Source organism: Protopterus annectens, chromosome 4.part0, assembly GCF_019279795.1.
Source record: "Protopterus annectens isolate FY-2018-M chromosome 4.part0, PAN1.0, whole genome shotgun sequence".
In the NCBI taxonomy this organism is placed as follows: domain Eukaryota; kingdom Metazoa; phylum Chordata; order Ceratodontiformes; family Protopteridae; genus Protopterus; species Protopterus annectens.
The window spans coordinates 1,295,159,943-1,295,179,916 of NC_056733.1; the positions used below are offsets into that span (position 1 = coordinate 1,295,159,943).

Consider the following 19,974-nt stretch of genomic DNA (forward strand, 5'->3'; position numbering starts at 1 on the left):
GCTTGCTGCAGTTGATTCTCGCATTCTTGGATCTGAGACTCTTTGGAGCTGGTAGCTCAGTGCCGACGGTTTCTCCAACCTCTACTCCGGCCGTTACCTTGAGTTCCTCGGATCCGGCTAATTTGGATCCGAGCGACTCTCTGAGCCATGGACAGGGAGTCGGACTCGAGGGAATGGATCCATCTTCGGCTCTGACCTTTTCGGATCTGAACCGTTCCCTTGGACCTCAAGCTACCCTCACTTCGGCTGCAATACCCGCTTCGGACCCGGGGAAAGCTTCTTCCTTGCTGGGTGCCAAGGAGGTACGCTCACCTTCAGCATTTGAAGTGGTGGATAGGGTTCTCTCCCTGGGATTGAGACCCCAGCCCACCTCCTCGGATTCTACCCAGACTCCACTGGATTTGGTGACAACTGCCTTCATCCTGTCTCCAGGACAGCCCATGCCAGAGGAGCCCCAGGCTATTCCCCTCGAGGAACCCCCCCACTGCTCACTAGTCCTCTTCAGGGAGTCCCACTGAAGAGGGCCCTCGTAAGCGCAAGTGCAAAAGGAGGCACTTGGACTCCTCTGAGTCCCTCACTACGGACACGGATTTAGATGAAGGAGAAGGTTCCCCAAGGTCACCTCCCGAAGAGGTCTCCTTCGGAGACATCATGGAGATCCTCCACCAGAGGGGGAGGTTGGTGAGCCCCAAAACCTTCTATGGATGAGTCCGTGTTCCTGGAGACGGGCTCATCTACTTCCTGGGTGTCCCCGCCAGTGGACCCCTTGCTGGACCTTATCACCACACAGGCATGGAAGGAGCCTGACACTGTAGAGCCCATCCCTAAACGACCTGACAAGATTCTTTCTCCTCCCACGGACAGACAACCTTGGCCTAAAGGAGCCCCCGTTGACGCTATGGTGGTCACAGCAGCCACCAAGAAGGAACTGGTGCAAGAGAGTTCCTCAGTCCACCCTCTGAACAAAGAGTCCAGGTCAGTGGATAGGTTTGGGAATCACGTTTACTCGTCAGCAACCTTTTCCATCCGTGTGCTGAACTGTTTGGCACATATAATATGGCTGCAGTGAGACCTTGTCTCGGAATTCACGGAGTCTCCCCCAGAGTCTATATCACAGCAGGTCAAACAGCTGTTCTCCGCGAAAATGTTGATTCTGAAGTCTGTATCAAACATGTACATGCGTCTCATTTCCCACACCACGGAAGGAGCTGCTAGGGTGGCTGGGACATTCGTAGCCATGAGGCGTCACGCCTGGCTCAGGTTGTGTCAGTTTGTGGACCCTTTCAACGAGTCATTTACTAATGCTCCCTATGACGGTTCCTCCCTTTTCGGGAAGACAGTACGTGACACTAGTCCACAGCGAAAAAGACGGGAAGACTTTGTCTGCCATCGAGATCCACTTCTCTAATCCTCAGTGGTCTTTTTCTAGGAACCAAAGAGGACAAAAGATGTGGTTCCAGAAATCACAGTTTTCCTGGGAGTTTCAGGACAACTCTTCCCTCAGAGGCAGAGGGGGGGACAGGATCGATGCTGACCCAGAGGTAGAGGAGGGGTCCCAGGAACTTTGGGTCTAGGGAACCTTTTTCCTGACAGGCCCACTCAGCAACCCTGAGGGGTTGCCCGACTGTCCTACTGTGGAGGCAGTCGGGGAGATTATTATTGCACCCAGTGGTGTGGGAGTCCATAACTGCATTTCGTTGGGTGCTACAAATAATATCCAGAGGCTACACTATCCTGTTTGTTGCCCCACGAACTGCTACAAGATGCCTCCTGGATGTCCCACCTGCTCACAGGGAGGCTGCAGCTCTAGATGTTTCAAAGCTGCTTCACAAACGAGCCATCAAACCGATCCCCCTCGACCAGTCCGGATTAGGCGTTTACTCCAGGTTCTTTTTAGTGCCAAAAAAGACGTCAACCTTGAACCTGTCTGTCACCAAACAAAAGTTGTGGATGGTCACCCTACAGTCCATTCTACCTTATCTCCGAGAAAGCGACTGGATGTGCTCATTAGACCTCCAGGATGCTTACTGCCATATCAAGGTCCAAGCTCCAGGAGATTCCTTCCATTCTGGCTGGGAGCCAGTCACTCCCAGTTCAGAGTTCTACCCTTTGGTCTCACCACAGCCCCCAGAGTGTTCACCAAGGTAATGGCAGTAGTAGCAGCTCACCTGAGGCTGCAGGGAATTCAGGTATTTCCTTACCTGGATGACTGGCTCTTCACTGCATCCACCAAGCGTCTTCTGTGTCTGGCCCAAAATTACTTTCTCATCTTGGCAGATCAGCTGAGGATTACAGTCAATGTTCACAAATCCCTTTTGCAACCAGTACAGATTCTAAACTTCATCGGGGCACGGCTAGACACTTTGCAGCTAAAAGTTTTCTTAACATCAGACAGGATCTCACACCTCATGTACCACATCGCTCTAATCGTAAACCTCAAATTTCCAAATGCGAGCGATGTGCTTCGGGCCCTGGGCTCCATGGCTGCCTTGATTTCTATTCTCCCTTGTGCACATCTCCATATGTGAGTCCTTCAATGGACTCTAGCTGTCCAATGGTCTTGGCTAGACCTGCCCATGGATTTTCTGATAAGGATCAGTCACACCTGCAGGACGTCTCTCCTTTGGTGGCTCCTTTCACATGAGGTGGCAGCCAGACACCCTCTTGTGTCATCTCCAGCCCAAGCCACAGTGACCACGGACGCCTCCCAACTAGGGTGGGGGGACACTGTTTGGGAAGGACAGTCCAAGACACGTGGTCCTAGATAGAGACCAAGTTGCACATAAATGTTCTAGAGATGAGGGCAGTGCTTTTAGCGCTGGAAGCCTTTCACACTGTCCTTCCTTTTGGTAACGATTGCAATTTAGTCAGACAACATGTCGGTTGTCTGGTATATCAGAAAGCAGGGGGGAACCAGATCTTACCCTCTGTGTCGCAAGGCCATGAGAGTGTGGGAGTGGGCGATTTCCACCGGTCTGTTTCTGATTGCAACGCACATCCCGTGACGCTCCAGTATTTTAGTGGATAGATTGAGTCGGGCTATTCTGATGTCATACGAGTGGTGTCTGAAACAGTCAGTAGCGGAGGAGATCTTCCTTGCATGGGGACAGCCTTGCTCCGATCTCTTCGCATCTCCTTCCAATGCGAAGTGCAGCGAGTTCTTCGCTCTGATTCCCCCACCAGGGGACGCCCTCAGAGATGCTCTAGTCCATGCTTGGCCCCCTGGCTTACTGTATGCTTACCCGCCATTGCCACTCATTCCGAAGTTTCTTCAGAAAGCCTGTCGACTGGGGTGCATAGTGATCCTCATTGCTCCATTCTGGCCTCGTCAAGTTTGGTTCCCCTTCCTTTGGTCTCATCTTCTAGCGCCTCCGTGGATTCTGGATCCCTGCCCGGATCTAATTTGTCATCCTTCGGGTGCTTACCCTCCCAATCTGGACAGTCTAAAGCTGACAGCTTGGCTGCTCCAGTTCCCTTGATTGCCAGGACTCCCGGTCTTTCATCCCCTGTAAAAATCCATACTAGTGGCTTCTCTTAAAGATTCCACTAGGATGGTCTATCACAGTCAATGGAGACATTTCTCTATCTGGGCCTCTCGGAGAAACCTGGATCCTTTTACAGCCCCTGTTCCAGCGGTGTTGGAATTGTTAACTAGTATTTTTCAGCAAGGAGCTAGCTTCTCCATGGTGAAAGTACAGCTGGCAGCCATTTCTAATTTCCATGCAGGTGAAAATAAGATTGCACTCGCCTCCTCTAGGCTTTGTAAAGCCTTTTTAAAAGGCACCTTTCTTCTGCATCCTCCCATCAAGGATATGGTTCCTCCTTGGGATCTCACGTTGGTTCTCCAGTCATTAGTATCTCCTCCTTTTGAACCTGCTGCATCAGTGGATCTAAAGTTTTTGTCTTGGAAGGCAGCCTTCCTAGTGGCTATTATGTCTGCTAGGAGGGTCTCTGAGCTGCAGGCTTTGTCTGCCGTGCCTCCTTATTTGGTCTTTCATAAAGACAGGGTCTCTCTCCTTACGAATCCTTCGTTTTTACCCAAAGTGGCATCTCAGTCAAATATAAACCAAACAATTAATCTACCTGTTTTCTTTCCAAATTATCAGAACAAAGGGGAATGCAAACTTCATTTGTTAGATGTTCATAGACAACTTTGTTTCTACCTTCATAGAACACCATCCTTCTGTAAGTCCGACCAATTATTTGTCTCATTTTCCAAAACTCGTTTGGGTAAGGCCATTTCCAAGGTTTCTTTAGCCAGATGGATCACTCTTTGCATCCTACACATTTACGAAACCGAGGGGTTATCTCCTCCTGGTTTGATTAAAGCTCATTCTACCAGATCCATGGCGACTTCTGCTGCTTTTTGGTCTAAGGTTCCTTTGGATGACATTTGCGCAGCAGCAACTTGTGCAAATTCTCATACTTTCATCTCCCATCACAAATTAGATCTGATTTCCAGAGGAAGAGCATCCTTTGGCTCTGCGGTGCTCAGGAATATCCTTCCATTAGGGCCTCCCAGGATTTGTTGAGTAGCTGGGGTCTCTGTCCCACAGGTTGCAGATAAAATGAAGTTAACTACTTCAGATAAAGAAGTTATGTACTCACCATAATGTTCCATCTGAGTAGTTATACTTCATTTTTCTGCAACCTTCCCACCCTCCGTCCCCCTGACCTTTTCATGTGAATAAACATATTAGGTTTATTTAGTTGAGTTGCTAATATGTATTGTTGCAGCAAACTCGATCTGAGGGAAGATAGGAGATGGTGGTGTATTATGGGTAGGGAGAGAAGCTCAGAGCTTGGAGCAGATGCTAGAAAAAAAGTTGCCGGCTCGGATCCGTATACCCACAGGTTGCAGAAAAATGAAGTATAACTACTCAGATGGAATGTTATGGTAAGTACATAACTTATTTTTTCTGCCTGCGGTCCATACCTTAACATGTCCCTAACTTCCTGGGGGAAAAAAGTTAGAAAGTTGCTGGAGTAACAGGATGTGTTCGCCTGCATAATGTGAAGGATACAAACTCTAAAACTCAAATGTATGTCATTATTTAGTGACTTCATTTCTCACTGGTTTGTCTGCGAACCATAGATTTTATGAGGAACAAACCAAAAATATGAAGCAATAATCTTGATTTCTGTGAAAATCTAGACAGAGTGACTGACAACATTACACTGCCTTTCTGACAACGTCCACGAAGTGTTTTATGCATTTGAAAGCCAATAAACCACTTATTGTTTTCCTGTAACTAATAGCATGTGGAGCAGATAAAGCTCCATGCACTATAAAGTATTATGATTGTCATATCGATAATAACCCTGTATTATATATGCCAAGATTCAGGTCTCAATCTTTGCTGTCAAGGTGAATTTCTTGTCATCCATGTCTTGAACACACAATACGGGGTTATGGTCAATGAACCGCTCATAATCCTAATGAGAAAGGTAATTTGCATGTGATATGGCATATAGTTCATTTAGAGACTTCTCCTATGGAATACAGATGGCATAGAGGTTAGACCACCCCTCCTACTTTCTGACGTGACCCTTGGGTTTGCAGTTAATAATCTCAAGTCTTTGTTTCATACTCTAGAATCTGTATTCTTTCTCTCACTGAACTTTCTGCATGGTTATAATTTAGGGGGATGTAAATGCTTGGACTGCAAGTTTGTTTTATTACCCTCATCTAAAAAGTTTCATGTTTCCTATATAGTTGGAGCTAGAACTTTGTTCACTGTTATTATATATGCCAAATATTCTAATTGTGCCAACTGGCTTACTGACACAACCCAGACTGTAAAAGTAGCTGACTCCAAATCCAGCTCCAGACAAGTGGAGTACCTTAGGGTTCAAGTCGTGGGGCCGCTCTTGTTTGGCATCTACTTCTCTGAAGTACAGGCCAACACTAAGGGACTCTGGCTAACTAAGTTCGCAGATGACTGCAAACTGGGCGCCATTATTGAATTCCGAAGTGATGTGGATATTCTACAAAAGGGCCTTACATAAACAGATGCTTGGTGCCAGAGCCATGGGCTCAAGCTTAATGCCAACAAATGTATAGTTATCCCCTTTGGGGAAAAACCATGTACCCATGAATTACCACATAAATGGCAGTACACTAAACACCGAAAGTGTGATGAAAGACTTTGGGACACAGGTGGACAGTGGTCTACCTTCGATAACCACATCGCCACAACAGTCAGGAAATCCTTCTATGTGGCACACCTCATCACTAAGAGCTTTTCATCCAGAAAAAAGGTAATTGTCCCACTGTACTCATCCCTCATTAGACCCATTATAGAGTACAATGCCCCATTTGGTATGTACTTCACAAAACATCTGCAAGAGCTGGAAAGACCGCAGAAATACCTCACTAAAAGAATCACAGGCCTAAAGCAGATGCCCTATGCTGACCATCTAAAAAAACTCAAGCTATACTCTGTGGCATATTGTCTACTCAGAGGCGATCTCTGCTTAATATACAAGGCCATGTCAAACCCTGAGCTGTTGGACATGCTCCACTTAAAGAAATACCAATCCCTCAGAGCCACACTCTCCAGGGATCTAAACCTTGTCATCACACTGAACAAAACTTGCTGGAGAGAAAGATTCCTGACCCAGAGACTCCCCATACTCTGGAATAGACTGCCTATAAATGTCAAGCAGAGCGCCTCCTTAGCCCTCTTCAAAAGGAACCTTGACAATTGGATGGGAGATAGGAAATTCACCCCGAGGATCACGTCAGTCGCCCTGCTAGACAGGGGTCCAGGGAAGTAAATATTGTGGGAAGAAATATCCAGGGAATTGTTATGGCTAGGCTTGTATAGGCCCCAGGGCCAGTAGCCTAGTACCAACCTATGAACAGCTATTCACCTGGTAACATGCACTGCCAATTTGCTTGTAAGCTTTACTGCTGCAGCCTTCGTGTGATTTCATTTCTTTACATTTTATTTTATTTTTATTTCATACTTTTATACTTGGTATTGTATCTGTGGAGCTTTCCTCCCCAGGACTCCATTGAAAATGGGCTCATTCGGCCCAATGGACCATCCTGGCAAACAAACTTCGAATAAAATAAATAAATAAATAATAAATAATTTTCACATTTCTACCAGCTTTTCTTTCAGTTAATTAGTTTTCTGAAGAACTGAAATCAGCAGCCCTTGACATCAGGCACTTTAGTGTTGTTTCCCTCCCCAGATGCCTTTCTGAAGGACTTGGGCTAGCAAGACAGATACAGTTGCATTGAAGCTAATGCATTTTTTTTTTTAGTTTAACTGTGGATTTTTTGTAGTTACAGTTGTCTTTGTCTTTCTAGCATCCCATGCTTCCATTCAGGATCCTACGCTATTGTCTTTCAAGAATAAAGGTTGTTCGTCTTTTTCTTTAATTTGCCTCTCTTCATATAGCATTATTTTTGACCTCTGCATTGGTATTATTTCAAAGGCTAGCATATGAATTCCTTCTTAAGTCTGTTCCATCTAGGCACTACATTTTTAACCTAGTTTGGATACGTAACTCGTACTTTCACCAGTTTCTTCTCTCCTTTCCTGGTTCACATTTAGGTTCTTTTGTGACTCGTGCTGCATAGGGAGCAGTGGCATTCACTATCCTGTGGACTTGTTTCAAATATTGGTCCTTGAGTGGGCAGTTGTATGCCAGTAGCTGCAGAATTATCATTCAGTCTTTGATCTTCTGTTGTTTTTGACCTTTGTCACTACACCGTAAAATAGTGGGGTAGTGACTACTAACATGGAGAACTGCTTCTTTCCCCTTACCATAATTCTGTCACATTGTATGCATTTTTAGGAGTGTAGGGAGCCCAAATTTGGATCCATCTTGATCTGGGCTTTTTGAAGTTTGAAGGTTTTCTGTATTATTCTATTTAACCTGAGGTACTTCTGACCCTGTAAGATGTAGAGAACCTCCTGAAACTCATACCTTAGCTAATGAGTTCAGACAGTCGGGTAGCATCATAACTATACACTACAGTTTGCTATTTAACAACAGTGATGCACCAGCACAAAGTAAATGGAGACTCACTCCCTGGGGAATCTGCAGATGCTGGAGAAAGCTAAATAGTAGGTGCTGTTAAGAAACCAAAGTCATACTGTAGCAAGATTTAATCTACTTTGTTGGTTAAGTACCTTACACAAACCTACTTTTCCTTGGTTTGATATGTTGTGGACTTGAAAATAATTGCTGTTAGTAACTGCATTGTTTCTCCATGCATTAGCTTTAATATTGGGTCTCAGTTTAGTCTCTTACTGCTTTTGCTTTGCTGTCTAGGTTTTGAGATTGTGTGTGTGTGTGTGTGTGTGTGTGTGTGTGTGTGTGTGTGTGTGTGTGTGTGTGTGTGTGTGTGTGTGTGCTTGCGTGTGTGTTTCACTTCATGTAACGCCTGCAAAAAAAGGTCTTGGACTGCAGCGTCCCATGCTTCCATTCAGGATCCTATGCTATTGTCTTTCAAGAATAAAGGTTGTTTGTCTTTTTCTTTAATTTGCCTCTATTCATATAGCATTTGACTTAAGATCCCCATCCACTTTAATCTTTCTCTGCCTTAGCTTTGCACCTGATTGTTTTTTTTTTCTTTTTTTTTTTTGTACTTGACAATGTAGAACCAAAATGAGAAGCTGATCAGTGCCAGAAGTTGATACCTTTGCCACCCCACTCATTTATTGCTTGAGTTTTTTCTGTGCTGCAAGCACTTCAGGGCTTAGAATGAAACTGGTCCAGCAGGGGACCATCTGGGGTGAGTAAGAGTGGTGTTCCTTTGTGTGTCATTCCCACCATTGAGTAATGGCTTGGATCACTGTCACAAGTAGTGACTTCTAGTGGTAAGTGAAGAAGCTGCCACTGCTGAGCATGGAGTGGGTTGGAAAAAGTGTTGTCATATTCACAGTACTGTGTTATCTGCAAACAGAGAAAAGTACTCTTTATGATTGTGGGTTGGACTGTGCCTGTTCAGCAGTAATTGAGCCATGTACCTGATGTGTTGCCTTCACGAGAGACCTGCTTAGCTCTTTATGGAGTCCCTAGCCAGGCACAGAGCATGTTCAACAGATACAGTGCTGCATTTCTCAGTGGAGTAAATCCCCGCCTCTGGGAGACACTGAGAATAATTGCATCATATGCAGGCATATTGACAGAAACAGAATGCAGGAGAATGGAAAGACTGTGGTAGGCATCTGTGATTTTGGTGTTGCACCCCGCATTATTGGTGTGGAGCAAAGTAAATATCTGTCAGTGGAATAAAAAAAAATGCAGTAGTAAGAAAATAACAGAATCACTGCTGATGCCAAACCACTGTCCCTGCACTGAAGCTAGAAGAAATGACAAGAGTGCTTTTTTTTTCCTTTTTTGTCATATCCTCTCAATCCCTTGAACGCAGAGAACAAGAACAGAGAGACTGGATAGGAAAATTCAAAAGTACAGGACGTGCATAATATGTGTTTTTCATCACTATAGCCCTTGTGTGAATTTACCGTTTTATTTCTGTTTACAGAGCATGTGCATTTAAAGTAAAGAAAGTAATGCAAGCCTTCCCATCCAACCTTATATTTATATACATCTTAATGATATGCTAGTGCCTAATCAGGTGTATTGAGGTTGTGTGCTTCTAAACAGGACTGTTTATGTGAAGTAGAAGCATTTTTTCTAGTAATATGAAAATATAGTTAGTTGTATATATTTGAGTCGGAGAGCCTTACAAATTTCTTTTCTTTATTGGTCAGACAAAATGCAATCTTAGACATCCTCCAGGAAATGAAATCTACAGAAAAGGAACTATTTCTTTTTTTGAAATTGATGGCAGAAAAAATAAGGCAAGTATCAGACACGTTCATTTATCACTGTTTATGCTGGCTCTCATTTGTTGAAGGATTATATAGCAGATGGTCAATGTGTACTGTTTTAATTAGAAGTATACCTTTTATAGCATTGTGAAAGAAGTAAAACCGATTTGTGGGAATGAGTATAAACATCATTGTAACCTGCAGATAGTCTAAAGTTGTGTATTAGACAGACACATACGCACTTATAAATTAAATAGGTAAAAGCCGGCTAGCTGCAGAATCAGTGAGCACTGTTTTGCCATTTGCTTTTTCTTAATGTATTAGAATTTTTTGGGCAGTCATTTTTCAAGAAACTGCTTCTGTCATTTTCCGTGCTTATTTTATCTAGAGAAGGGGAAGATAATGATGTAACTAACTGTGAATATTGTAACTTTCAACAAAAAGACCGATTTAGAAGAGCTAGCAGTCTAGGAGTTTCTTTTTTTCAATATAAGAAAGTAATGGTGCTGCAACAAATAACATCCATCCTTCTCTCGCTATCCCAGCAGACAAACCTTCTGCCAGTTCTGAAGACAAGAAAAACTTCAGAGATTGCCTAAGATACAAGCAGTGTAGGATGGAAAAGACGGAGAAGGTGATTTTATTGAAATAAGTTATGGGGAGGTGGGTTGCCAGGATGATGAAGAGACTCTGTTGATCCCATTTAAGCCCTAGGGTTTTGCCTCTCGAGAAGCTTTAGTATGCAGTTCCTCACTTAAGTGTCTGAGAATTATAATCTGACACCAGTTCTCATATGTCCAACAACTGGAACATCCACAGAGATTCCTCACAAGAATACAGGGTGTAAGTAATATGTCTTATGCAGACCGCCTCAAGGCCCTATCCCTGTATTCTGTCTCCTACAGGCTTTTGAGAGGAGGTCTATGCCTGGCATACAAGCCATTGTCAGATTCCACTCTAATGGACCTCCTGCATATCCACAAAACAAACAGTACCAGAATTACCCGTTCTAAAGACTTAAACCTTGCTTGTGATATAAATAGAACCTGCTGGAGAGATAGATACATATCCCAGAGACTACCGCATCTGTGGAACAGGCTTCCCATCCATGTGAAGCAGAGTTCCTGTCTAACCCAATTCAAGTGCAACTTGTACAATTGAATGGGGAACCGGAAATTCATCCCTGGTTTAACACCTGTCTCTCTAATGCAAACGGGTAATCTGTAAATGGTTCATCTCCTAGGCCCATGCTTACACTAATCAAGGGTATCAGAACTTGTCAGAGATTTGGGATGCATGGCTAGGCGTAAAAAGGCCCTTGTGGTCATTAGCCTAGTAAGCACCTATAAACCTATGAAAGGAGGTGGTAGTATTCCTTGAGGGGATCCTATAGAGTCTCTCCTTCCTAAGAAGAATTTTACCCACATATTTCCAAACATTTTGGTGGCTCTCCCATTGAATGGGGAGTATGTTCCACATTTTGGCTTGTTACAGTGACTACTGGCCCTTTAGCCATACCAGTACCCAAGATCTAAGTGCCTAATCTCCAGATGTTACCACAGTTGCATCTGGTTTGGCTGTTGCTCATTTCACTTATAGGAACTTTGCAGAGAACTTTGCAGAAAAGTGAGTATCAGATAAGCAGAGAGCTGCACTCTCTGTTCCACAATCTCCTTTGCCTTCTAACTCACACTACAAGAGAAGGAGGAGGAGGGCCCTTCTCCAAAAAAGATAATCCTAGTCTGACATGAGAGAAGAGGGCTTCACTTACAAGGACTAGATTCACTCTCTTGTAGTATAGGATAAAAAATTATGACATTGTGTCTTTTGTCTCCTTTCAGAAGTTCTCTCCTTTGGGGGAGATGATGAACCTTTATGAGAGAATATTTTAAATGAGAAGTAAAGGAAGTCCCTGCCAAACAGAGACAATATTTTGAACTACTGATTGTTGAGGAGCTAGAACTTGCTATATCTGCAGTGCATTTGATGACACTTTTGTTAATTCCTTACTAGATAATTTTACGTCTGTTCCACTTTCATGATCCAGCCTATTAATTGTTAAGCTCATATGATACATTAATGATGGGACAGCTTAACATAAGTAGGGGACACACTTAATGATATTTGTGATGATTTTGTAAGAGAAAAAGTCATTACACTTTCTCAGATTGCTGACACATTAAGAAGGTATTTCATTAAATGTGACTGTAATATACCATATGCCTTTTCCAGGAACACTGACACTGCAGCAGTAACTAGGAGACCTGCATGTCTGTCAGTCTAGCCTGTGCATGAGAATGTTAAGGTACACCATTTAACTGACTCCTAAGATAGAGAAAACCCTTTTGACCTTCTCTTCCAAGCGAGTTTTAAGAAGCTGGAATAGGATGTGAAAAATGGTATACATTCATTTGATCGGCCGGTGGATGGCCGATCGGAAAATGTGCGGAAGCAGTGCAGCAGGTTCTCACAATTGCGAACCGGAGATATGCGAAACACACAATATCCCCCCTTTTTGACCCATGGTAGCGCTTGTTTAGGTGGTAGAGTGGTCGAAAATATCGCATTCGGTGTTTTGTACGACATTCCCACTGTTCGCCACCTTCAAATTCGACATTTTGATTCGGCGTACACCCGTTCGAGGTTGTTGTGGACACTCAAATATATGTATACCGTGAAAAACATGCAGTCTGTCAGCTAGGTTTTCTGTCCCCATACCCAAGTATTCTAGAAATTACTACACAGGGAACCGGCAAGGAATGTTCAGTGTAGATGGAGGAAACTGTTTCAGAAAAGGTAACAAGTATGAAAAGAAAAGAAGGATTAGGCAAAGCAACATGACCATACTCTGGGATGTTGGGATCCCATTCATCCAACAGTGGTGCCTAGCGTCTAAGATTAACTCCCCTCATCACCCCTAAATCTTCTAGGTTGGGATGTCTCCAGTTTTGGGAGAATTTGTTTGGTCTAACCTCAGACAAGTAGTTAAAAGAAATTTACCTCAGTCTGCATTTGAGGATGATCTTCAGGGAAGATGATTGTAATAGTAAATTCTAACATGTGGGATTACTCACCTTTTCCTCTGCAGAGTTTGTAAGAGTAGCATCCTCTTGGGCTTGCTAGGTATTTATGTTGGATGAAGTAAGGCTCCCTTATATATCTTGCACTGTTCTACAATCTCTCAATTTTTTTCTTGCTACTTTAAGTATTACACACATTTTCCCTGTTGCACAGAACACATTTCTTCATTTTCTTCTTTTTCATGCAATGTCAGTGATATTTCTTCAATTTCTGTGTTCAGCTTTATTGTTTACATGTATTACTTTTTCCTTGATAGAGATGAAAGTTTTGGCTGTGGTGGCAAAGTTTATAACTAAAACTGTTTCTAGTAATCAAATATTTCATAAAAATTTCCATACGTAGTAGCTGTTTGGCCATAACCAACAGTGAACATTGCAGTAAATTTAAACATGCTACCAAGTTAATAATGCATAATGAGTTAAAATTCTGTTTTGTAACAGAAGCATGCATTAAGTCTCTAGAAAACTAAATATGTAAAAAAAAAAACAAAAAAAAAAAAAAACTGGGTAGGGTATGTCATGTACTTAAACAGTAAGAGTTAACAGCTGTTCTGCACATATGTTGCCCTATCAACATTCAGTGTTGCCACATATTCTGACTACTTTAAGCAGTATGATGCACTCTAAGGAGAAAAATTAAGCATCTTGGTTGGCCAAGGGTGCTGAATGACTGTATGGGCACCATCTGTAAAACAACAGTGACAGGAGTTGTTGTTCAGAGGCATGTGTGGCTGAGGTCAGAAAACTTACCCAAAGATGTGAAGGCTGAAATTTTAGATGCTTTTGTCATGCACAGTGTTTTGTTTGGCAAGTATGTCATTGACTTCATGACATTATTGCATGACAAGGGCAAAGCTACAGAACCCTGTCATGAAGTTAATCATCCCACTGTCTCACAGTTACCCTAAAAAAGATATCTATGCAGAAAGCTGAAATCTGTCCAGCAACTCTGTTCAACAAAGGAACTTAAATCTATGTCTCAGAAGGATGAGGGGACCTTTAAAGAACCATCTAATATGATCATAGGAGGTTACTAGGCTAATAGCCCTGGGCCTCTTATAAGCCTAGCCAAGAGTTATCCCCCAAAAATGAAACCTCAGTCAGCACTTGTCACCCCTGTCAATGAGGGACGCAGGTGAAACCCCTGGGACAAATTTGTGGTTTCCCATCCACTCATCAATGTTGCACTTGAAGAGGGTCAGCGACATACTTTGTTTGACATTCTATTCCAGAGATGGGGCAGCCTGTGAGAGACAAACCTGTCTGTCCAGCAAGTTTTGTTAATATCACATATTAGATTTAGGCCTTTTAATTGGGTAATGCGCAAGGAATTAGATTTACAGATATGGAGCATCTCTAGTAGGGCAGGGTCTGAGATTGCCTTGTAGGCGAGACGCAGATCACCTCTGAGCAATCTGTGCGTTACTGAGTAGAACAATAGTGATTTGAGCATGTCCACAAAGGACAGATGTTGGAAGCCATGGATTGTCTTTGATGTATTCCTGTGGCCTTTCCAGTTGGTGCAAGTGTTTGGAGAGGTACATAACAAACAGGGAATTGTACTTCGTTATTGGCCTAATGAGGGAGGCGTACAGAGAGGTAATAACCTCCTTTTTTTCTGGATGCAATCCCTTTAATTATGAGAAGAACCAAGTAAAAGGCTTTTCTGACCACTGTCACTACATGATGGTCAAATATGAGATTGTTGTCAACCTGTGTACCCAGGTCTCTCATCACATGTTGTGTGCTTTGTTTTTGCTGAATGGTATGATAACACATTTTTTTGCGTTTAACTTAAGGCCATGACTTTGGCACCAGTCATTTGTCACTGTGAGACCCCCTTGTAGTATGTTAACATCATTTGGGGAGTCGGTGACAAAACCCAACTTACAGTCATCCGCAAACTTGGTCAGCCACAGGCCTTTTGTCTTTGCCTGGACCTCTGAGAAGTAGATGCCAAACAGCAGGGGTCCCAAGACAGATCCCTGGGGAACACCAATAGTGACCGGTCTGCTGTATGAGGTAGAGGCACCTATTTTGACCTTGTGGGTCCTATCAGTGAGCCATTTGGCCACCTACCTGATGAGAGAGGAATTTACACCAAGTTGTGTTAGCTTTTTGATGATGTCTGAGTGGGGAATTGTGTTAAAGGCTTTGGCCAAGTCCAAGGTAAGCTGTATGTTCTAACTTCCCCTCATCCAGGGCCTTGGTGACAGTCTCAAAAAAAGTCAGCCAGGTTTCAAGAGGCAAGAGCTCTCCTTAACGAATCCGAACTGGGTGGGGTCAAGTACTTCGAAATAATTTTCATAGTTTTTACCTTTAAAGTGACTTTGTGTATGACTGAGTGTTTATCATGTTTAACTTTGTTTCAGTTCTCTACAATTAGCTTTGATTAGCAACAAAAATGGTTTAGTGATAGGTGACTATATTGTCAAGCACAAAACTGGACAAAAGAGATGATTGCAGTGAGTTGCCTTTCAGGCATCAGGATCTCTAATATTACAAGGACCTGTAAAGACCTTATCTCTTGGCAAACAGGACTATGGTATGATAGTGGTGCATATGAGAGTGAATGACATTACCAGTATACTTGGGAACAAATTTAGTGCCAACTTCACCCTTGAGACGTCTGTTCAGACCCCGAAATATCTAAATCCCTTACGTCCGCCAATTGTCTCTGAAGACCATTTACAGAAAATGCTAACCAAAACCAAAATTGCTTCCTCCATGGGACCTGGTTGCATCATTAATAGTGTTGAACATGCCTTTACTGACACACACTCACACAACACACACACACTTCAAACTGTTTAGCTTGAGTTTAGCTACTGGTTTGTCCATGATGAGTGATACATGACAGTGTTGATGGTCTTACAACTGACCTGGGTAATGACAGACCTGTCAGACGTACAGGTCTCCTCTACAAAACCTTGGAATGTATAATTATTTATCTCATAAATTATGAGATCATGAATTTTGTTAAACCTCACCACCAACAGTCGGGCAGATCCTATTTAATCTGGTAAATATCTTTGAAAGGGTTACAGAGGCTATAGATGGTGGCAGTGTGGTGCACGAGGTGTATTTTGAACTGGCTAAGGCCTTTGACACCATTCCCCATGTTGGCGTCATAAAAAAAAAACTAGACGCTTTAAAAGTTAACCCATATGTGCTAAGATAAATAGAAAACCTGGCTGAAAGACAGAACCCATGTAGTACAAGCTGCAGGTGCTTCATTAGAACGTGTGAAAATAACCAGCAGTGTCCCTCAGGGCTCTGTGTTGGGACCTCTCCTTTTTGGAATTTATCTCTTAGATCTCCAAGCAGAGAGCCAAGGCCTCTGGCTAGTTGCAAACTGGAGATTACTATTAAGTCCCTGTGTGACACCTAAACCATCCAGAATGAACTCACCTTCGTAAGCTCTTAAAGTACTAAAAATGTAGTATCACCACTTTTGGGAGACAACAACTTTCATCATACCATCTAGACAACACACCTCTACAAAACAAAAATGTAGTTAGGGACCTAGGTTCTTGGGTTGATAGCTTCCTACAGCTTATGAATCTATTGTTGCCTTAAGCCATCACGCAGACCACTTGCACTTTTCCTGTCACCTTCTGGTGTGAACCCACAGTCCTCTATGGTACAGGGATTAGACATGTCCTCCAGGGGCTGTTCCAATACCTGGTTTCAGGTATGGAAGAAACAAACCCTTGAGATGCATGAAAAGTCCTGGATAAGAGACTCCTTGCCAGACATAATACTCTGTCAAATATTTGTTCCTGTATTGCAGTTCATAGTAAGAAGAAATCGAATCTTCAGCAAACAGTCAGTTTATTACCATATATAGAGTAATGTGATTTCCTTAGCGGAGTGATTTATAGTCAGCTAAACTTGGAGGCTATGCTCCTATTCAGAATTATTATGTATCTACCTGGCCTAAAGATCAGTCTAGGACTGCAGATTTTGATAGGACGTCTGATGCAGACAGTAGTGAACACACTGAATCAGTCCAGTCAGATTATTCGGAAGGTGTACAGTTTCAAAAACCCATTGAAGTGTTCACCTTTTCCCAGATGCTAGCTAGGTTTAGAAACGTATTTGACTGGAAGCAATCTGGAGCCCTGACAGAGATTGGCAGACTTTACGATCTCCTTGAGGATGAGATTCCAAATGTCCTGGCTGTTCTTCCTTTGTTACCGACCTTAGAAAATGTCTATAAGACTACATGTAAAACCTCTTTGGCTAGTGAGACACTTCCTAAAAAGGCTATAAGGAAATACAAATTATACTCTGATCTTGCAGCTGACCCAGCTGTGGTTTCTCCAGCTGCCAATTCTGAGAGAAACTTGCCTTCTTTTAACCCTACTCTACCAGATAAAATTTACAAGTGGTTAATCTCAGAGAAAAAAAAGTTGGCTTAGTCTAGTAATTTAGTCTTTAGAACTTCAAATTATCAGGACTTTATGAGGAAATTTATTTTGCAGTGTGCTTACAGTTTAGATGACTTTGCTCTCTAAACAGAAGTGTTGTATGAATAAGATTGTTTCTAATGTGACTCTGGTTTGGAAACCTGCCTAGAGGAGTGTCTTGTAAGGTATAGACACAGTTTCAAGAAATACAGCCAATTCTGCTGGATTGAGATGGTAAGCTTGATTACATAACTAGATTTTTTTCTGAAGATTTAAAAAATGAGATTTTGAGTGCTCCTTTAAGTTCTGAATTTGTGTTTGGTCCTGCTTTTACCTAGATTCTCTAACAGTAGGATGAGAGAGGTAAATTGATGCATGAAGTATCTTTGTTTCATTTTCTCAAGATGTCCTTCAAGGATGCATCTGCAGTCTTTACAAATGGGTTGTCCTGTCGTCAGGCAGCCCTTCGGTCGGCCGGATTCCAAAGTCTGGGTCTGGCTTCGGCTGGTGTCGCACTTCACCCGACGTCATTGCGGCAGTTATTCGGGTATAAAGGCATCAGCCGACGCCATTTTCCCCAGTCTTTCTTGCCGCGTGGCGCCCGAAGCAGAAGCTGTTCGCAAGTGCCGGTCGGTCAGATCCAGAGATTACTACTACTGAATACTACTTCGAAGACTTCTAAAAAGCTAAGTACCCCGTTGGGGATCCTTTCTTGCCTCAGCCGATGTCAGAAAAAGTGAATAACTGTTTAACTTGTGGGAAACAAATACCTCATAAAGATTTCCACTCTTACTGCTTACCTTGTTTAGGCCCAGACCACGACGTAGCAGCTTGTTTAGCCTGTGCTTCTTTCAACCGACGGACGCTTAGACGTCGGTCGGAGTTTGCTGAACAGTTTTTCGGCTCAGATTTCGCGTACATTATGCCGTCGGATCCTCCGACTTCTCAAGTTGCTAAGAAACGCAAAGAAAAGGACCGACACTCGCGGTCCGCAGTTTCGGCCGAAACCGCGGTTAAGCAAACCGCGAGTGTCTCGGTTTCGGCCGAAACCGAGCAAGCGGTTCTAACTTCAGCCGAATCCATGACTACTACCGAGGCCCCTTCTAACCTGGTTGAATCGGCCTCTGAAATCCAACCTGCTACTGTGGTTTCACAAGAGTTATCGGACACCATCCCCTTGGATGTTTCAACCCCTGCACGTGGTGCTGCTAGGCCTCCTGCAGCCATGTCCATAAAGGCCTTTGCCAGGGCTAAAGCAGCCAAAACTTCTAAGTCAGTGCCTGTTAAGCCCCCCTCTCACAGGCCCAGCTCCAGTTCCCAAATGCTTACTCTGGCAGAGGATCTCATCTCTTTAATAAGGGGATCCCAACCTCATCCAGACAGGGCCTCTCAACCTCCTCCAGAAAAGAGACCTAGAGCAGAGCCCCCTGAACCAGTGTCCTCAGATGATTCTTCTGATGATTCAGACAATACAGACCATCCAGAGGCTCCTTTTTCTCCTTATGAAGACTCCGATGCTGAGGAATCGATTCCTTCTGCCTCTCCACCAGAGGAATTTTCCTTTGGGGAAACCTTACATGCCATGAGGGAGCAATTTCAATGGCAGGGGCAAGATTTCTCAGATTCAAGGAAAAGGCTTAGGACCTTTTTGCATTTACCACAACATAGGCCTTTAGCTATACCTCCAGTTCTTCCTGTTGTAGATGATGCATTTAATGATGCTTGCACTGCTCCTGATACTTTAACTCCAGCCCCTGCTAAGCCCAATAGGTTCTACAGGGTCCCGGACACACATCACCATTTATACAAGGCCCCTTTTGCAGATCCCGAGACTATCTCCCAGGGGCCTAAGGCAGTAGCTTCGACCTCAGTTAAAAATCCCCTCCCCTCTGAAAGGGAATCCAGGTCCTTAGAGAGATGGGGTAAAAAAGTATACACCTCTGCTACTCTCTCAGCTAGGGCATTGAACTGCCAGTTTCATATGATCCAATACCAAGAGTTTATGCTTGATCAGTTAACTAAGAAACTGTCCTCTGATGACTCTTTAGATAAGAAATATGTTCTTGAAATGGTGCATAACATTCAGCAAGTTAGTAACCATTCGTTAAAATGTGGCTATGATGCACTGGAGGCTTCCTTTAGATCAGCCATGACTGGCACAGTTATCAGAAGGCATGCATGGTTGAAAGAACAGGTCTTGCCAGATCATGTTAAAGCAAAACTATTAGATGCTCCTATGGATAAGGTCAATTTATTTGGTTCTCCTGCTCAGCAGGTACTGAAGAAAATGGAAGAGAAGGCAAAATCTGTACAAACAGTAAAAGATTTCTTACAGGTTCAGCCTCCAAGGTTTAGCAGGAACTGGCCTTCCAAAAATTGGTCCTTTCCAGACTCCTCTAAAACACAGAGAGGCAGGAATAGGCATTCAAGAGGCAGAAACCAATCCAGAGGAGGTGCCTACAGGGGACGCCAGTGGCAAGGTAACAACCAGCGAGGCACAGACACAACTACTACCACTGCAACAGGACAATCACAGTGACTTGGCTCTGACACCGCCTACCAGGGAACAAATAGCAGCACCCTTAGGCGGAAAGCTAGCCTTATTTTCAAAAAACTGGCACAGCATCACAAGAGACAAGTGGATTTTGCAAACTATAGACCAAGGCTACAGGTTTCATTTCCATA

At 43.4% G+C, this 19,974-nt stretch overlaps 1 protein-coding gene across 3 annotated transcripts in view; it reads left to right on the forward strand.

The window, feature by feature from the left end:
- KAT5 (lysine acetyltransferase 5) overlaps positions 1-19,974 on the forward strand; it is a 485,129-nt gene that overhangs the window by 146,546 nt on the left and 318,609 nt on the right. For all 3 annotated transcript variants that reach the window (XM_044069174.1, XM_044069176.1, XM_044069175.1), the window contains exon 9: positions 9,738-9,827. In XM_044069174.1, the coding sequence (XP_043925109.1) occupies positions 9,738-9,827 (90 nt within the window). The remainder of the gene's footprint in view (positions 1-9,737; positions 9,828-19,974) is intronic.